The sequence below is a fragment of the Chelmon rostratus genome, chromosome 1 (genome assembly GCF_017976325.1).
Source record: "Chelmon rostratus isolate fCheRos1 chromosome 1, fCheRos1.pri, whole genome shotgun sequence".
NCBI lineage: Eukaryota > Metazoa > Chordata > Actinopteri > Chaetodontiformes > Chaetodontidae > Chelmon > Chelmon rostratus.
Genome location: NC_055658.1, coordinates 26643816 through 26663845, shown reverse-complemented (window position 1 = coordinate 26663845; position 20030 = coordinate 26643816). Strand labels below are relative to the sequence as shown.

General features: G+C 42.0%; 1 protein-coding gene across 1 annotated transcript in view; it reads left to right on the top strand.

Moving 5' to 3' along the window:
- The first annotated feature begins 2745 nt into the window (after positions 1 to 2745).
- kcnq1.1 (potassium voltage-gated channel, KQT-like subfamily, member 1.1) overlaps positions 2746 to 20030 on the top strand; it is a 34730-nt gene continuing 17445 nt past the window's right edge. Inside the window, exons 1-5 of the mRNA XM_041937671.1 lie at positions 2746 to 3089; positions 9158 to 9248; positions 15337 to 15463; positions 15958 to 16036; positions 16610 to 16706. Of these exons, the coding sequence (XP_041793605.1) occupies positions 2746 to 3089; positions 9158 to 9248; positions 15337 to 15463; positions 15958 to 16036; positions 16610 to 16706 (738 nt within the window). The remainder of the gene's footprint in view (positions 3090 to 9157; positions 9249 to 15336; positions 15464 to 15957; positions 16037 to 16609; positions 16707 to 20030) is intronic.

The following is a 20030-nucleotide window of genomic DNA, read 5'->3' as shown; positions in this document are numbered from 1 at the left end:
ACTGGGTATAATTGAAGTTACAGACATATTTTCCCACTTTGTCATCATGTGAACAAACCCTTTATCTGCACAGTAATAAAGCACATTTTGTTGTTTTCGATTGGTATTAAACCAGCTGTTAACCAGTTTTGGAATGATGGCATATTCCAGTCTTGCATTTTGAAATGGGGTCACTGTTTCCTCCATGTGTGATTGAGACTGTGAGTTATTTTAAGTGTTTGATCGTCCCAGTATGATGCAACAGAATTTCTATGTGGAACTGAGGTATAGAAGTGCAGTGACTTAGTATTGTGCATCTAAACATTCACACGTGCATGAACACCTGTGAGAGTGACAGAATGTCACAAACAGCAGTATCAACAAATCTGATTTGACAGGTAAGAATATCGTTCATTATCTGTTCAGTGTCAACCACCTGACATTTGTGTTTACACGTTTGCAAATCTGATGTGTGCATTTTGTGTTGAGGTGTGTGATCAGATGAATCCAATGTTAAATATAAATTAGGGTAAGCATAATCAGAGGTAAACCATGGGCTTAAATGTTGATCACTCTGTGGTATGTGAGGTAACAGCCAGGGGCGGACTTACCATTAGGCAAAACTAGGCAGTTGCCTAGGGCCCCAAGTTCCTGAGGGCCCCATAAAACTCCTCATACACTTATGGTTAATATAGTTATTACTTATTTGCACACATTAATTATGTTTTTGATTAAAATCCTTTCGCTAAAATGCCAGCAGAATGCTTATTGTATTATGTGTGTCTCGGGGCCCCCCTTCAGTCTCCACTACATTGGATCAGTCCATCTTATTGTGCATGTGCAGAAAGGATCTGGTAAGACAGCGGCAAAACGTATGAAAACAAACGGCGCAAAGAGAAGAGAAGATGAAAAAAAGTTACCCCAGCGGTGCTGAAAATAGGAGAAAAAAGGAGGAAAGCAGAAAGCTGCTCTCAAAATCCCCCAAAGTGAGTGCATTCTTCACTGCGGCAGCGGCTAACAGCAGGAACCCACAACCGGCAAGTGAAACGGTGACGTCGACACCTGTTGGGGAGGGTCCGTTGTCGACGTGTGGAGATGAACAACTAGTGAGTATCAAAACTGTTGAAGGAGTGATGCCCCCCACCCCCGCTATATTAATAAGTATTTCTTTATCCCATTGAAGACGGGAAACTTATGTGTCATTTTGTAGTCAGCTTTGAATTTCGTTTCTATTTACTACAGAGGATGAGAAATCAATTATTTAGTAGGCTTTTTTTTTTCGTGTTGAATTTCAAGGAAAACTTCAAAATCACCCAGAGGTTTTACAGGTAATTTTGGCAGTTGTTTTTAGTCCTTAATGTGCTAAGTTATGCATTCAAAATGATAGAAACTATGTAACTTAAGGAAGTTATTAACAACTACTCACTGCATTAAAATAATCCCTGTCAGTGTTATAGCTTTATATTCATTAATATTGCTTTAATGTGTTATCATTTACTGCTGTAGATGTTTAAGGTTGAGCTCATTTTAAATGAATTAATTTACTGTTAGACAGTTTAAGCAATTGTCATATATTCACTAGTCTTTCCTGTGACATGCAGCCTGTTTTAAGCCTTGTCATGATGCATTTTCCAGCTGGCCCAAGATGAGTTTTGGCTTAAGAAGTCAACCCTCAAAGGAAGACTTTAAGTTTATCACAAATGGTTGGTTTCCAATGAGCAAGAAGGGTTTGAAATATATAACCAGCAATGTAAATAATGTTCACTAGTGGAGTAGAAAGTGCAGTATTTGCTTCTGAGATACAGACAAAATTGAAGTTGCTTGAAATCCTCAAATTTCTACGTTAGCAATTGAGTAAATATTACTATTATTATTAATATTATTGCAATTATTATTAATACATTTCACCACTATCAGAGAACCTACTGGTAGAAAAAGTGCGTGCGTATTCTGTTAAAATGTTTATTTTAATTGACCTGTTGTTTTGTGTGTTGTCTTCTCATTTCAGAGGGCCCCATGCCTGCCTTTGCCTTTGGCCCCAAATTTGTTAAATCCGCCCCTGGTAACAGCAGAGGAAGACACCTCTTTGTGAGACAATCTTTAAGGCGTGATCTTGTTTTTGAGTTAGGAACGAAATGGGTGGCGTAAGACATAACGCCATGCCATATATTGTGTTGTCTGTATGTTAAGGGCAGGGTCTTCTGATCTGACCCTGAAGCTATCTGATCTGATACTGCTTGTTAATGAAGGTCTCCTCAACTCAAGCTTATGTCAGTTGTGAGTCCTTCCTACATCATCATCTTCACACCACTGCCTGGCAGGACCTGGCTGATAAACATCAGTGTAAAACTCATTATTGGGGGGTGGAGGTAAATGTTGTGGTGTAACTTTCACACAGATCTGAGGATGGAGTTAATCAGCTGCAGATGTCTTTGAAGCAGTTTTGTGAAACAGTAAACTGTTTTAGCAGCTGGCGACTCACCGCGCACCGCCCATGGCGCCCGCAGCTCTCCAGGCTGATAAATGCTCTCAGAGAGGAAGGGGCTATTCATTCAGGGCTGAGTCTCGCCCTACACTCAACAGGTCCGGAGAGCTGAGAAAGTTAAATTCAAGTAACACCACAGTTACAGTTATATGCGCCCTGGTGCGATTAGGCGCACAGCAGAAGGTGAGCGCACATGGGCGAACAGTTGTCCGTTTAAGTCAGTGACCGAAAAAAATATTGAAAAAGTTGACGCAGCGACAGAGGAGTACCGGGAGGGTGCGATGTCTATTTCCGCCCTCTATCAGGAAAACACCCGGAGGTCTTCTGGTATGGCACGTGGAAACAGACCACCGGATCTGGAGCTGTCGGAAGCCACGTTTAGCGCGCCTGTGGGCAACGACACGTTTTCAGAAAGAGACAAAATGCCTGAGGACGGTAACCCTCCCACCGAGGTACCCCCTGTCCACATCCACCCGTACTTATCTCATCCCCGGATGTCTGTGCGGATGTCGGTGTATAGCACCGGGGTGCGTCCAGTCCTCACCCGCGCCTACATCCAAGGACGCGTGTATAACTTTCTGGAAAGGCCGTCTGGCTGGAAATGCTTCGTGTATCACTTCACAGTGTGAGTGTTTTTATTTTCATAATCATCCAGATCCACTGGGTATTCAAGGGTATAATTGCAACTCTAAGATCCTAATTAAACAGGGAGTTAATTGCGCATGTAGAGCCTTGGAAGCCCTCGCAACAAAGAACCGTTAATCCTGTGAATTTTAGAAAGATGCTGCGCAGATATCACAGCACAACTGAAGGTCCCTCCAGGAATATTAAAAGGATATTTTAGTCTAGCCATAGCAGATTAAAAAATACTATATAATTCATCAGAGACAAGAGAATCTCAGACAAAATATGTCCTCGTAGGAGCACTAAAGGAATATTATACAGATCTTTCATGTGGGAGACTTCCTCGGCACCATTGAGCTTTTAATTTTCCAGAACAGTTAGAGCGCAGGAACACAGAGGGGTTTCTGGTTTGCATTCAGTGACTCAAAAAAGCTGAACTTTTAAACCAACTCAACCAGACAGGGAGTGTTTTGTGTGTGTGTGTGTGTGTGTGTGTGTGTGTGTGTGTGTGAGAGAGAGAGACTACCGATTTTATGAAAATAAAATATAGATAACACGGCTATAATGAACATGAAACTTGGAATAATCCAGTGTGGGATATGCTGACGCTCCAGTACCATGATGATGTCACATTATAGCTCGCCACCCAAAGCTGATGTGACAGCTTTGTCAGGTAGCTTGAAAGTGTTTTTTTGACAAATCAAATGGTGTTACTAATGATAAATACTTGCCTATACACCTTTTTTTTTTTTTTTTTGCTTAGTATAACCCGCCTCCTGGGAACTGACAGTACAGTAGATCCAGACTGGAGTGTTCAGGCAGAGGTTTAGGAATGTGGGATATGATCCTCCACCTCACCCCCATGTGTGCTGTCTGCCCGCACTTGCTGGCACTGATAGCAGGCAGCTAAACTTGGCAGTGCATGTGTGTGTGTGTGTGTGGGTGTGTGTGTGTGCTGTGGAGGAGGTAGCGGCCCTGTCTGGCGCTGTCACCCTGTGACCCCCCCAGTGTCGGCGGGGACGTAGGGGAGCGCAGCCTGTCGGAGCAGGTTAGAGTCTCTGTGACTCGAGGGAACATGAGCCAACACAGTGCAACTCAGACGTTTACATTAGCAAGAATAACAGCACAATGCACAAAAACAGGGAAGCTAGTAGCTGCACGATTAGAGGAAAATCGTTGTTTTAGCATCAACATTTCGAATGTTATTTCACCGCACATCATGAGGGGCCTTAACGTCCTGGTAATGGCCATTTAACGCTGAGCGCTCAGACTGCTCGAAACGACAAGAAACACCACAAAGAGTCTCTTAAAACACAAATCAACATGTTTTTCATAAGCCACAGTGTCAGCAGCAAATTTCACTTCTTTATGTGTGTATGTAGAGAACTGTAGTTTCATTAAGATGTCAAAGATGAAACAAGTGTGCTATGAGGATGACCTTTGGCTTGACTTGACTTTTCAGTCTGTCACATAAAGCCATGATGGATGTTAGTTTGCTGCAGCTTCGTCCAGACACCCACCTCGTTTGTCCAGATCTAAAAAATTCTGGTTTCATTAGGTAAAGGTAGGTGAAGGTCACATTAGCCTATTTGTTGAATTAGCCTTTCAAAGGATGTATTGTCAGCGGTTAATGCGTTTGCAAGAAATATTAATGAGAGTGATCACGAACTGTTAACAGTCTGTGGGAGCGATGATGATATTGCACAAAACATGCTGATGGTACAGTCTAGAATAATGGCTTCTACATGTCCAACAGTTTTTCTGTTCCCTGTGAACACACGGTCAAAGATCAAAGAAGATCTTCAAACTTCAAGGCCACAGAATAAGGAACCACAACGTTGAATTATTTTGTAGCGTTGGCTTTGATTTACGCGAAAGATACACAGATCCAATATTTGCAGGACAGGCCTGACGATGACGGCAGGACACTGTACACCCACATCCAGGTTTCAAAAAAACAAAGCTTGTCCTCACCATATAAGACATCTGTGCAAGCAGGCTATTACAACCAATATTTATATTTTAGGCGGCCATACCAAATATGATGGAAGCAAAAGAGGAAGTGAGATGACGTAGTATGAAGAGTGAGAAACTCTATATGCCATTTTGAGAGTCATTGGCGGCTAAATTTTGCAGTCATTTAGGTACAAGGATGTGTAGCTTTAAACCTACAGAACATGTGACACATTCCTCTGAAGTGTAAGCAGGGTACTCAGGGTTGTAGTTTTACAGTTATTCATGGAGTTTTTTTTTAGACAAAACTCTCTCAGTTCTATGATACAGCCTGGTGTTCGTTGTAAGAGCATAATGTTGGGATGTCGAACCATCCAGCAGGTTTTTGGGGTCAGTTCGGTACCTTGTTTTGCACATGTGTTTGAGTGGGAGAAAAGCGGTTAATAACAAGCACGGCCTTATCACTGACCCAGAACTCGAACGTCAGAGTGACCCTTATCAGAGCTCCCCTTGTGTGTGTGTGTGTTTGCACATGCATATGTTAGTCACTTTCTGTGTGTGTGGTGCTACAGCATGCTTACCAGGACAGGGCTAAAAAGAAAGCAATAGGTCACTTTTCTGGAAAGGAACATGTTATATATTTAGCGTTTTGCAATTAATAAAGTAAATCCGACTCTCTTGCTGGACATCTGTCTGCAGCGTGCTACAGTCTAACTACTAAATGCAGTATTTTAGTCTGGAGCAGCGTGGATCCGTCCCCCATGCTGGTATTGATGAGTCGACCCACAGAGTTAAGAGAAAACTCAAATCAGAACAGAGTTTTCAGACATCCTTTCAACTGAACCAGGGATTCTGGCAAATAGTATCGAGCTGGACAAAGTCAATTCAGTTGCATTTTTTTTTTGTATAATTCAGCAAGAGTTCATGCATTGTTATTCTTTTCAATTTGAGCAACATTTTTGACTGGATCGGTTTGTATTCTGTCCTATATTTTAGTGACTGGGGAAAAAGCATCTGTGCTTTTATCTTTTCCACTCTGCAAAACACGGGAGGTCAACCTCTTAATGGAGCACAAAGACAAGGTCACTCGTTCACCTTATGTCTATCAGCTATTAACCCCATCCTCGCCAAAGGTTTGACTGCAGCCCTGACAAAGGCCTCTATTGGCTGTCCAACTCAGGCAACTGGGGATCAGGCCTTAAAATCACCTTAAAATCCCACTTCCATACATTTAATACACGATATTTATTTGATCTTTTATTACAGCGTCAACCCATTTTGTTGCTTTGCATTCGTTTTAATCACTTTCTGTGTTTTACCACTATAAAACACTTCACAACAGTGATAAGAATAAGTGTGATTGTTGCTCCAAACAGGGTATTTGATGGTAGCAGCCAATGACATTCTCAGCAGCGTCAGTACTAAGTCTTATCCTGTCCCCTGCTTTGTCTCTACACTCACAGCACAATACGCTGCAAGTGAATCTGTCTATCAATAATAGATAGGAGCAGTGCTTTGAGCTTTTGTTTTGAGTTCAGTGGTGCCCATGTAGCTGAGCCAATGCATTATTTTGTCTGTCGCTACGAGAAGCCCACTGGAGGCGAAGGAAGTGAAATATGATGGTGCAGTTAGTCGAGAGGGACTGACGAGTCAGATGGTCTCAGATGGATTATAAGTGAAGCAGGAGTGTATGCTTAGCATACTGAGTGTGTATGTTTACTGGTATTTCAAATGCTCTGAACTCATTTGAGGAGAGCTTCACTGACAAATTACAGCCATCAGCAAACCGAAGTGTTTGCTTTGGAAAGTTTGATGTTCGTTTGTATCTCTTTTGATCTTTTTTTTTAAACCTTCTCTGTCACATTTCAACATAAGGTTTTATAAATTACTCTGCATCCTATTTTGGTAGCATTTCACATTTTTTCTCAATCTACCCTGCTCCTCTTAATCGACTAATTTGCTCCCATTTGCAGGTAGCAGACTGCAGATGTCATTTTGGAGAAGACGCACATACCAAACTACAGAGTCATTTTGCAGAGCTGTATTGGCTACTTGTTCTGTTCTTTCAGACAGTAGCTGCTGCTTTGTTAGCTGTGTTACACACCAGTCCATCTTCTCTGAGTGATTCTCTCTCTGCCTTTTATCTGTGTTGACGTGTGGCGTGCACGTTCGAGCCTGTGTGTGTGTGTGTTAGTTTGAAGGGGGGGTATTTGGATTCCTGGCCAGTCTTCAATAAACTCAGGCTGTAGCATGTGGTGATAAGGGCCTCCATGGTGCAAACACTGACTGGAAACTCTCACTCCCTCTACGTATAGTTTCCATCAAGTGTGCTCCTATAGGAGCAAGACTTTTCTGTTTTTTTTTTCTGAACAAAAGTTGAAAACCATATCAAATATATGACAGTAAATCAAATACTTCCACCAACACTGTGCAGATTTGTCAAGATCATCCAGTTCAATATTGGATTTTGTCCTTTCCCAGCGTTGTTCAAGGTTCCTATCAGCTCTATACTGTCTCCTCTTTAATAAACAAGCAGAAAATTAACAGATAAAGTAATTTGTTTTGCCAATTTTAAGCATTTTAGCCACACAATTGTGTAGCTGATATTTCCCTCATATAAAGAACAATGTCAAATGTCTGCAAACACCCTTCCCAGGTATATACTGTGTATATATGTGTGTGTGTGTGTATTTACATATATGGCAGATTTGAAATAAATACTGTCAGTAGTCGTATCTAAACATTAAACAAGCTTTCCAGTGCCTCCATTGTTTCTGATTGGTCCAATGGCAGGTTGTTTGGTCAGCTGATTGGCAAATGGACTGAATGTCAAGTGAACCCATTCAGAAGTTCCTCCCCTCACCAGCATGCCTCTTGCCAACGAAAACGAAAAGTTATTGAGTTGTCACAAAGTGTAATGCACATTCATTCTTTCTGTGATATCCAGCTAAAAGACAAACGCGATGAAATTGGAAGCACAGCCCCAACTCTGATAGCAGAGGCAATATTGCAAAGACAAAAATAAAAGCAGGAACGATGCTGTTTCTGGCTCGCCCGGCTGAAATGAGTAGGAACAAGGTTATGAGTGCGGCCCATCCCCTATATTGCGGTCAGCCCTGCTTTCCCACCTTGCTCCACTACCATCAGATTAAACAGGATTTCTCTCTCTTACTTTCATGAACTAAACTTAAAACTGAATTAAAATCAAGAGAATTTGGTGTTACGAGGTGTTATATGAAGGTCTCTGTTGTACATACAAGCTGCTTTTTTTCCCCAAAAAAACAAAAACATGGTCATGAAACGTTCCTGAAATCCATTCGGTCTTGAAATGTGCACTTTGTTTTGAAGCGTTAAAGAGAAAAACTCAAGGCCATATAAGAGAGTGTTTTTGGTGTAGTGTCACAGCAGCCTGAAGTCTTATCTCAAAGAAATGAAATGTCTTTCTCTTAAGTAGGTAGAAGAGTTACAGACGTCTTATTGTTGCTGCTGTTGAAACGCTTGTGACCTTGGCGGGGAGTAGGGAGAATGTTAAGTAGCAATTTAATGTTTGTTGATACTGTGTGCATGTGTGTGTGTGTGTGTGTGTGTGTGTGAACCTGTGTGCTCATTATTTGACAAGTTTATCATGTGCTTTGCATTCATGTGGCGAAGTTCAAAACGTTCACAGAATTTCCTCCAGAGGGTCGTCCTTGAATGTTTGCTGAAATTTAGTCAGACACTTTTCATGACAAAAATATAAAGTAATGTGATGCTGACTTAAAACTTTTTTTTTTCTTTGAAAGTTGTTCGGAAGCTCAGACTCAAACGAGACAGAGAGGTTGATTCCAGTTATGCTGCTTAAATCAAAGTCTGAGACGTTGGCATAAATATGAGGTGACATGCTGACAAGTGGATTGAGGAGATTTGTTTTTGCATGTGTTTGACTCATGACAAGTTGTGTAAAGCTTTGATTTGAGGAAAATGAAGCTTTGAATTAAGCAGGAGCAGGTTGGACATCATTATCCAACTGCATGATTTAACAATACAAAGGAAATAAGAATGACGACCAACATAAAAGTTAAACAAATGATGACACTTTAATCAAGACTAATGTGTGATCTGCTTTGTTTCCTTCAGGTTTCTCATAGTCCTGGCCTGTCTGATCCTCAGCGTTCTGTCTACCATCGACCAGTACCAGGCCCTGGCTCATACATCACTCTTCTGGGTGGTGAGTGTCCTTAGATTAACCCTACAAACACTGTTTCGGCCCTCATTTGGCTTGTTGTCAGGTTTTACATGAAAAGCTAAAGATCACACCGGATGATTTTAATCCCAACTGAACCATCCGAATCCTCAGAGTCGAGAGCACGGTTTGGAGTCTGATGGGTGGAGATTATGCTGCAGGGAAAAAAAATGGAGACATCCTTGCAATGAATGTGGTGCTGAAAGTTTGGTGATGTAGTTTTTATTGATGGGGCTGTTTAGCTTGGTCACAAACAAGACAATAAGTTCACTTAGTTCGTTCAGAAGATGCATTTGCATCGAGTGCTCTCTCTGACTGAACTGATTGTATCTGCAGACTGCAGAGTCACATCTGCAGACCAAGGTTATACAAAGTTGCATGGAGTGACACAGCTAACCCGATAGCTTCCTCCTTTTTGGTGTCTTTACCAAAAGGTCAGCACTACCAGGGTAGTTTTCAAGAGTTATGCGATGTGAATTTTCAAGTCGGCGTTCTTGGAAAAGCTCCGTGAGGATTTTCTTTTCCTCTGAGAGTGGATCTGCAGCGATTTTTTGAAAATGATTCACTCACACCTGCTTCAAATGCAGGTGTAACGATTCCTTTAAAGTTGAAGAGCTCGACGTGATTCCTTCCAGCGTGTGAATTTTGCTACACCCACTCCGGTTGTGCTCATGTACTGTGAAGCAATTACTGCAATCTGAAAAAAAATTCTGGCAACAGCCAAGAGTCGAGAAAAAGAGAGCTGCCTTAACGCCAGCTTCAAGTCTTGTGGTCCGCTCCCATAAAGATTGTATGAATTGGTGGAGCGCTTGAATGAATAACACAGCCTGTGTTCGTGCACGTTAATCTGCCTCATGTTGTGGTGCATACCTAGTCAAATCTACTCAGATGTAAATGAAAGTGAGGACAGCAGGTGTATCCGTCACTTTCAGGCAATTCCACACGCAGCGTGCGGTTGTACAGTTGGTGGTTGCAATGCTCCGTAAAAGCTAGCAACACGCCAGAATAACAAGAGAAGCAGACAGCCAGCCGATGTAACACAGCAAAATGTCGGGTTGCTGCTGCAGTCTTGTCGTGTTTTGGTCGTTTGTTTGCTCCTGCCCTGCCCGGCTCTCAGTGTTTCCTCCAGCCAATCACCTCCTACCTGATCCTCCTCCTCGCTTGCCTGTTCCCTTGTCCCTCCATCTCGTCAGCTCATCAGTGCATTCTTACTATGTTGCTTCCATGGGCGTTTGCAGTGATTCATTGTGCACCTGCTGTTGTTTACCTGCCAGCTTTTTGGACACCTACTGTAGCCTATTTTTGAACTCCGACCTTTTCTGCCCTGTGTCTCCATTGTGGGTCCTCCACCTGTCTGTCCTGTCCTCAAACAATCAGCTTTATAGATGTGTTTCCACTAATCTGTAGGCCTTCAATATGAGCATAATGTGTAATGAATCTTAACGAAGCCTTGTTTGTTTACAAGGAAACACCAGTGTTTCTTTAATGATCCTGATCAGTGGTCCATAGACTACATGTGTCTGAAAGATAGGGTGACTGAAATTTGAAAAAAATCTAAAATCTCAAGCACAAGATGCACCTTTCATCCTCTAACAGCACTGTTTACTTTGCAGATACAGCTTGTAGTCCTTTCTCCCTCTGCTGTCTCCTGATCTGATCTTTCCTTTGACTTTCACCATCTGCTCAGCGCTTCTGTTTTGTCTGTTCCGTTGGCTGGCATCTGCAAACAGGCCTGATTCGGATATATTAAGTAGTCAAGGAGGAGTTTGCTTCCCATTCCAAGTCAAATGACTGACAGTGAGTCATTATAGTTCTTTGAAATAACACATATGCTGGATAGTTGTGTTTAATAAAGCACAGAATCAGCTTTTGTATATTTAAAGGTGCTGCTGCAACAAGCAACTCCATCATTGTGAAGCTGTTGCTTAAACCTCAAATATCAAAACTTAGTTTCTATTGACCTAACAGCTACCTCACAAAAACAATTTAGGGTACCGCATAGGCTTCTTTTTCTACAAACAATTTCAAGGCGTCCCGCTGGCCTAAGAGAACGAAGGCTCCTCCTCTGGAATCAATAGTAAAAGGGATAAGCTTAACCCCGAGACACCAGCTGCTGAGCACAGGAACTGTTTGGGCGATGGGTGAGTCACTCAAGCTCAAACAAAAGAAAACCCAAGAAAGGATAAGAAGGACTTTAGGATTTTCTTGAAAGGAGGACTGGAGCGTGCCACATGTGACAAGTTCACCTTGGCCTGAGGATAATAGGATGAAATGGTCATGGTGTTTCATGAGCTGGAGAATAAGAATCTCAAATCCTGCAGGTTCAGTGTTGGATTCATGCAGATTCAGGCTGCTGCAGAGGCTCCTGTGAATGAGTCAGACATGTAATTAGAAAGAAGTGTGAATTTTGTTAATAAATACCACAATATCATGAAATATAGATTTTATAGCTAAATGTTTTTCAGCCTTAAGTTCACCCTCTGGAGATGTTTAATCGTCTTATTCTTCTCTTCTACTGTACACAGATAATGAATAATTAATATTTGCTGTGCAGCTAAACCAACCAAAATCTCAAACATTCATCTTTTGCACCCTCCATCCCAAAGGGACTGTTTTGTACTTTGTGCTTTCCAGCTTAGATTTGCTCTGACCCTGCCACTCTTTCATTCTCTCCTCCCCCATCACAGAAGCATCTTCTTTGCCTTGTTTCTTTCTTCCCGCACATTCAAGGTTAACAGAGACCACGCTGTTCTGTACTTGGAGATGGAGCGCCGGCTGACAGTGTTTGTAGTCGTATGTTTGGCCAAATTCTTGGCAGTTTGCCCAAAGAATTCACATTCTTACACCCAGTTTGTTGCTTGGATCCAAAATGACTGGAAACTATTAAAAAGTACAGCTACGTTTTACGTCATTCTGCAGAGAAGAACATGTCTTACTTATGACCATCAAGTCTCTTAGGAATGCAAATAGCTTAACTGGAAAGGGAGGATGCACGAGGGTTGAAACCTGTGGAGTGAAGGGTCGAGACTGAATGGTGGGTTGAAATGAGGGTCGAGCACGAGGGGATGAACAGAAGGTCGAACGGAGATCGGTGATGTGTTTAGGTCAGAAGATGTTGCGGAGAGGAGCTGTGTTGAGGGCAATGACAAGACGAAGTCTTCCAGTTTTATTGTCCCCCTTGTGGTTCCTGTGATGAGACAGGGGGAAGCAGAGAAGGGGGGGACTGGAGGGGTTCGGGGTGTGAGAACTGAGAGAAGTGAGTGTGTGTTTAAAAGAACATCGCTGTCAACTGTTGATGAAGGACTTATTTCTCAGCTTTTGGCTCTATCACGCGGTAGAGGTTTCCACAGGTCCAAAATGGGCCTGTCTGAGCCCAACATGCATTAATTAATTTTCAAAAAAGAGACATTTGTGATCCAAAGAGGCCCAAGGATAATTAGACTAATGCAAAATCAACCGGAACAGTCACTAATCCTGTAACCGATTTAATATTCGTTAATCAACTTCCAAAAAATAACTGTCATTTCATTGCAGAAATCTTTTACAGAGGTCAGTGGTTTCCTAAAATATTTTCTGCTGCAGTGATTTTGTTGCACTGTGTCATCACAGCTGATATCGATACACTTGAATCCATTCAGATCTACTCAGGTGGTACCCACAAGCTAAAAGACCCCACCTGACCCATTTAGACAGACTACAGGGGACCTGGTCCCACTCTGGTCCTGGGTTTGGCTCACTTCCTCACAACCCAGTGGAATCACATGATCTTCATCAGCAGATGGAATTCGCTCACTTGTCATGCTGTAGGTGTTGAAACTTTGAGTTATTCTGAACACTTTTAGGCTTAAAAAGTGAGTTTAATGGATCGTTCCTGATTGTGGAAACAGCAGCTGACAGAACAATCTAAACGCTTGCTTGTTTTTCAACCATATCACACAGTCGTCTGTTCCCAAGGTCAAGATCTCCTGTCAACCTTTTAGCCAAAGTTTGATGGCAACTGCTAAAATTCCATTGACTGATGAAGATCATGTCATACATTCAAAAGCTCTGGATCAAACGAGAGTCAGCTGCTGTTTCTGAGTGCCTGATTTGATCTGCTCCTCTTTGTTAATGCATCACTTCTTTGGATAGACCATTCATTTTTCGACCTTGGAAGCAGAAATCCTCACTGAATAAATTAGAAAAATACATTTTCTTTTTATACTTGCTTCCAAGAACACAACTTAACATACTATTAATCCAATTTTTGTTTCTGCAAGACGTGCTGTTTTATTTTCACTGAAGCTTTAATCTATGGCGCTAATGAAGAAAACACCTCCGGTAACTCCAAGCTGAAAACGTCTCCTGCTCTACGACACCCACTGCCTGAATCCCCCAGGTTGTTCCTCCCATCGTTCACTGCAAAATGATCATGTCACCATTAAAAATCTATGAAAAGCTATTGATTGACTTTGAGACAGCTTCATTTCCAAATGCTTGTCAATGATTAAGAGACGTTTGGAGGTAATTGCACTCACAGTTCATTAATTTCCACGTTGGCGTGGAATTGTGTGCGGCAATTGATTTTTTTTTAATCCATTTGTCCTCGAGGAGCACTGGAGGAAACTTGCATGGAATTGAGCAGCTTTAATTGAGAAGCTTGAGCTTCATGTTTAGCATTGGACACATGCTGTGGTGGCTTGTTTCAGTTATTCTCATGTGAATAAAAAAAACAAGAAGGAGAAGAAGAAGGAGGAGAAAATGAGGAAATTATCCAGATGTGGTAGGCTTACTTTAGCTTAGCACAAAGACTGGAAAGAGGATGAAAAGAGCTAGCGTGGGTTAACAAAAACACCCCACAAGGGCCTCTAATATTCATGACAATAAAACTGAAGTGTGAAAGTTCTCTAATGGGGGTTACGTGTGTGTTATTATAGTCTTTTTGTCACCGTGCCGTTGCTAGGCAGTCAGCAGAGACTCCAAGAAGTTACTGCCAAAAATAGTCCAGCACAAAACACATCGCTAAACCACAATATGTCATTTTCGCATTTGTTTTTTTATGGATTATGGATTAAATGAGATTAAATGAGATTTGCCTTGTAAATTATTCAGATTTACAGGCACTGGTGCTTTTTCTATCTTTGGACACAGCCACAACTGTTGGACACAACTGTTTTCCACTGTTCCAGTCATTGTGCTAAGCTAAGATGACTGATGGAAGCTTCATATTCACTATTCATACATCAGAGTGTTGTCTATTTTATAATCTAACTCTTAGTGAGACAGCATATATGTATATATATATATATATATATATATATATATATATATATATATATATATATATATATATATATATATATATATATATATATATATATATATATATATATATATATATATGTATGTATGTATCAACATGTTCACAGGCTTGTACAAACAACATTTGCTCCCTATAGCTCATTTCCCTGTTTGTGACTGTACAGGAGTGAATTTTTATATAACTTACTTGTTTGAATTATATTCAGGCTTCAGGCTATGCATAGCTATGGGCATGGCCCCTCAAGTCCACCCACGCTCCACATCTGCACTCATTTTTGGATTAGCCGGGAGTTTGGAGGTGTCAGGCGCCGCCAAGACGGCGACGGCATCACTTCACAATGGCTCTTTAAAAACCTATGGGTGACGTCTCGGAGCCTTTGTCCATACAGTCTACGGTCAGGATACATAATCACTTTTTTATCTAACAGGATAAAGTAAATTTTGCAGCTGAAATGAAGAATTAATCAATTAGCGGTGTGGTACAAATTAAACAGTGACAAATGGTGTATCTGTTGAGCAAGAATCAATAATCCTTAATGAATTGCTGTGACATGTTTGTGTGAGAAGCTGCACTTAAAAAAAGAGGAAACAGTTGTGCAACCATTGCATCTATAAATTGACATGTGTTGGAGCACACTTTGCTGAAGTCTGAGCAGCTGTTCAGGTGTTGCTTCACCGGATGACCTGCAACAACATCTGACGTTTGATTTTTTTCCCCCACCTGTCCTTCTCCCTCATTTGTCTGTTCTGTTTCCCCTCATTTCTCTGGCAGGAGATCGTCCTTGTGGTGTTCTTCGGTGTGGAATATTTTGTCCGCCTCTGGTCAGCGGGCTGCCGCAGTAAATATGTTGGCATCTGGGGCCGGCTGCGCTTTGCCAGGAAGCCAATATCTATTATTGGTGGGAGCACAATCCTCACACACACACACACACGTATCTATACACAAGCACACAAACAGACGTCTCACTCCCCACCCACACACACAATATTTAAACAATATCTGTAATATATCCTGAGCTTCATCCCAAAATGAAATATCTCGCACAAATTCAGCATGAAATTAAAACAGTCACTGCTCATTTCTCATTTTTTCCACATCCCATTTTTATTCTTAAAATTGGAACCTCCAGGTGTTTTTTAAATAAGCAGCAATGAATATTAGCGTTAATATTATCCGCAACCCCTCTCACCTCATCTTATTTATAGAATAATTTTGTAATGAAAACCAGTGAGAATTACTTCATAAAGCCCTCTCCATTCACTTTTTAATATATGCACTTTCTTCTCTGACTCTTCCAAGCCTCATATGGAGGACAGCGCTTGCTCATGTCATGCTGCACCTCTGTATATTGAACATCTGGAGTCATCTGACATTCACTCTCTATCACTGCAGATCTGATTGTAGTTGTTGCCTCAGTAGTCGTTCTCTCAGTGGGCTCCAAAGAGCAGATCTTTGCCACCTCTGCTGTGAGGTAAGAGACAGTGTGTGTGCAGCTGGAAACTACTACTAAAAGTATGTGGACACTTGGCGTACCTCTGGTCTGGGGCTGTTTTTCATGGTTCCGTGGTTTTGGGTGCCTTTGTTCCAATTAAGGGAAACCTTAACCTTAGGGCATATAATGCTTTAGACATGAGTGTTCTTCTAACTTTGAGGCAACAGCCAGATTCGTAGAGAAATGGTTTTCCCTATTTGGTGTGGAAGAGCCTACCTGACCTGCACAGAGCCTGAACCACATCCAGCATGTGTGGGATGAATTGGCCAACTGTGAGCCATGTCAGGCCCAGCATCAGTGGCCAGCCTCGCTAATTCTCTCAAGGCTGAATTAAAGAAAATCCTGCAGCCAGGCTCCAAAATCTTGTGGAAGACCTTCCCAGCAGATTAATGCCCATGCTTTTGGAATGAGATGTTATTCTATAGGTGTAATGTTTGGGTGTCCACATACTTTTGGCTTCATAGTGCGTGTACGTGTTCGTGCATGCAGTATCTACATGCATTGGTCTGAATACAGTGCCAGCAGTTAAACACTTTTATTATTATTTTCCAGAGGGGTTCGCTTCCTACAGATCCTGCGAATGCTCCATGTAGACCGGCAGGGAGGAACCTGGCGTCTCCTGGGCTCTGTAGTCTTCATCCATCGGCAGGTACACAATCACCACATTCAAAATCACACTTCAGGTCCAAAGGCATCACTGCTTCTGATTATTATCAGTAAACTGGAGGCTACTGTCAGGAGATTTATAGCCTCACCTCATCGTGTTTATTATTTTTCACGACCACACGATGCAGATTCTCTCCATGGGAATGCATATTTCAGCAAAAAGGATATTCAGCAGAGCCAGACGAAAAGAGCCACTGTGCAGGATGCTCAGGACTGTGGCCCGTCCACAATATCATTCAGCTGAGACACAGCGGTGATCGTGATTACCCCCAGCGGCCACTGTGGTTGTCTTCGATGTCTGTGTAAAAACAGAGGGTGATGAAGGTGAGCAGAGCGTCAGGGATGTCGCTCATCCAATGCCACCTGTGGTGCTTCCTTGTATTGGCCTTGGCTGATGACCATATTGCCCCTGGCTGAGGCTGGCCATCAGCAGTCATTGACCGCGGCTGTGAAGAAAGTGAGTGTGTGTGGCGAGATATTGGACGCCTTTCCCAAACTGATTCCTACCAGCTAGCCGCGGGTTGTCGCTCCACAGGAAAAAACACTACAGAGGGCCCCTCAGATTGAGGGTATAAAATAACAGGCGAACTCTGGGATGCACTCACTGCTGTTTTTTTCCCCGACAAACATCCGTCACCATGGATACTGTTAGATCATCATTGCCCTTTAAGCTACTGTTATGCTGTGCTGCCCTGCAGTACAGTAAAGTCCCACGAGTAATCACCATTTGTAAATCGATTTGTAAAATAGATGGTTGAAAACGTCCATGAGTGTATAAGACATATCAAACAAATTTTAAACAGACATGAGACAAGCCATGCTTACTTTTATTTGACAGTTATCCAACTGCACGTTTAGCACGTCCTCATACATAAATTACTGAATAGGTCGATTGCCAGTGACTCTCAAAACAACATATTTGGCATTGGCCGTTTCATTCTGTTTAGATACCAAAAGTACTTGGTTAGGTTTAAGGAAAGATCATGGTTACGTTACATAATTCATGAACGTTATGTGAGTGATGCGTTAGTTTCTTGCTCTTTACATTACGTCATCTGACTTCCTCCTTTGCTCCTGTCATAATTACTATGACCACCAGAGTTTGTTGCCTAGCAATAAACGCAAATATGGATAGTAATAACCTGCTTGCGAAGACCTATGCTGACGTTTTTCCGGTGAGGATGAGCTGGAACATTCTGTGATATCAAACCCACCATGGAAAAGCAGTGTAGGGGAGATGCAGTAAAGGTTTAGGCCAGTGGTTGCAAAGCAATGTATGCAATGTTCGCTGGTTCCTCTTGGTCGTGTGCTTGACAAGTTCCTTCCTTCCTGCTTGTTTTTTCCTTCTCATATTGCTCCATGTGAAGATGCCTAAAGAGGTGACACTATCCAATATTTCAGGCAAAATAAGCAAAAATGAGAGAAAAGGGAAAGAGATTTTTTTTAAAAAAAATACCATTAATCATCTTGTGAACCCCTCAGATTTATGACTCCCAGGATGAGAAGTACTAAGATGTAATTTAAATTCATATTTAATCCATCATCCAACACCTGCATTTCCCATGCATTCAGGGTAGTGGAGGATGTCACATCAGCACTGGTGCAGACTGTTTGACGGTTTAAGTGGCCAGCTCTGCTCCACACTAGCCGGTTTGGGATGGGTCTGAATATGGCACACTGTTCACACCAATGCACAAATTGAGGCAGGGGGGAGATGGTAAGTGTGCACGGGCCAGAAAAAAAGATTGACCTTGAGATAAGCTTTGTCCTGATTGGGCTTTCAAGACATCAGAAGCTGAAATGTGTTGAGTCGTTTTTGTCTTTCTTCCTTTTTGCACTACTTTTGTGGCTACAAAGCAATTATTTGCTCTGCAAAGGCCCCACACACTCCTAACAGCCCTGCACAAGGAAAATATAGCACGCTATCGTACAACAGGCAGTGCAGTAGAGGTCAAATCGCCATCAACCAGCGGGACGTGAGTGTTCTGCACATCCAGTTTTGGCTCCTTGGTGAATTTCTAACTGTGATTAAGTCAGCACAAGACGAGAATATTTTTCTCAGCCATTCTCAACTGCAGCCCGTCTGTGTTAACAGCTGGCATTTTTTTAAGTCAAAGGAGTTTCATTCACTCCAATCAGTATCCAGTCTTTGTGTTACAACAGCATTTAAATACACGCTGCGTAGCAGTCTAGTGTTTGTGGCTTGTAAACACAATTTGCACAGTTGTTCCTTGCTGGCAGAATCTTTCCTGGATGTGTTTGCCAGGTCACAGCAGCAGCAACACAGCTACTAAATCCCTGATAGTGACTCAAGGAAGGTGTACCTGAATGCATTAAAAGCTGTTATTTCCAAGAATCGTGCACTTAGAGGTTGCGAGCAGGGATGTTAGCTAAAGGTGTTACAGGCTCTCATATTCACTGCCGAGGGTTTGATGCCCAGAAACGTCCAAAACATTCAGGAAAAAATGTGCAGTCATCTGAAGAAATACATCTCACACGATGAGTACCAACGGACCTTAAGTGCTGTTTGTATCCGCTAATGCAAGAGTAGGTTTATGTTATTTAAAGGAAGGCAAACAAACAGCAGCCGCAGCCATTTCCGGGATCGTTTTTCGATTACGCTGCAACTCCTCCGTGGCACTCTGAAAAATCTGGGAGTGACAGTTTTGGGGCTGAGACACGAATAAGAATTTCACTCATCAGGAATTCAGTCCCATTTAGTGCAGTGAGTGCTCCAGCACTGTGAGTGGTTAAACACAGTTTAAATCACATACTAGGTAAGTGCAAAGAGAACATTCACTTAAAGCGCTCTTTCACAAAGCAGTTGTCCAATTACAGTAAGACAGGATAAGAGCCAAGCCCAATTAGACCTCCTGTGCAAATCACAGGCAGTTCCTTATTGAATCTGCAATAAGACGCCTCAGAGTTCTTTTGAATACAGAGGGAAAGATCAGCTGTCTGAGTTTGAAACTAATTTATAATAATTTAGTCAAGCAACAACCCCCCAGTGATTTGTGATTATTATTGAACATACAGTTTAAAGTCAGCTGTACTTGGTTGCTTTAATGGTACAGAAAGTGGTGAACCTCGCTTCATCCTCTTTGTGAACGACTGAGCCTTTCCAGGATGATTCATACCCAATCATGATTCTATCACCTGTCACCAATCAACCTGTTTACCTGTGGATTGTTCTAAACAGGTGTTTTTGGAGCGTTCCACGACTTTCCCAGTCTTTAGTTGCTCCTGTCCCAACTTGTTTGACACTTGTTGCCGCATCAAATTCAAAATAAGCAGATATTTACAAAAA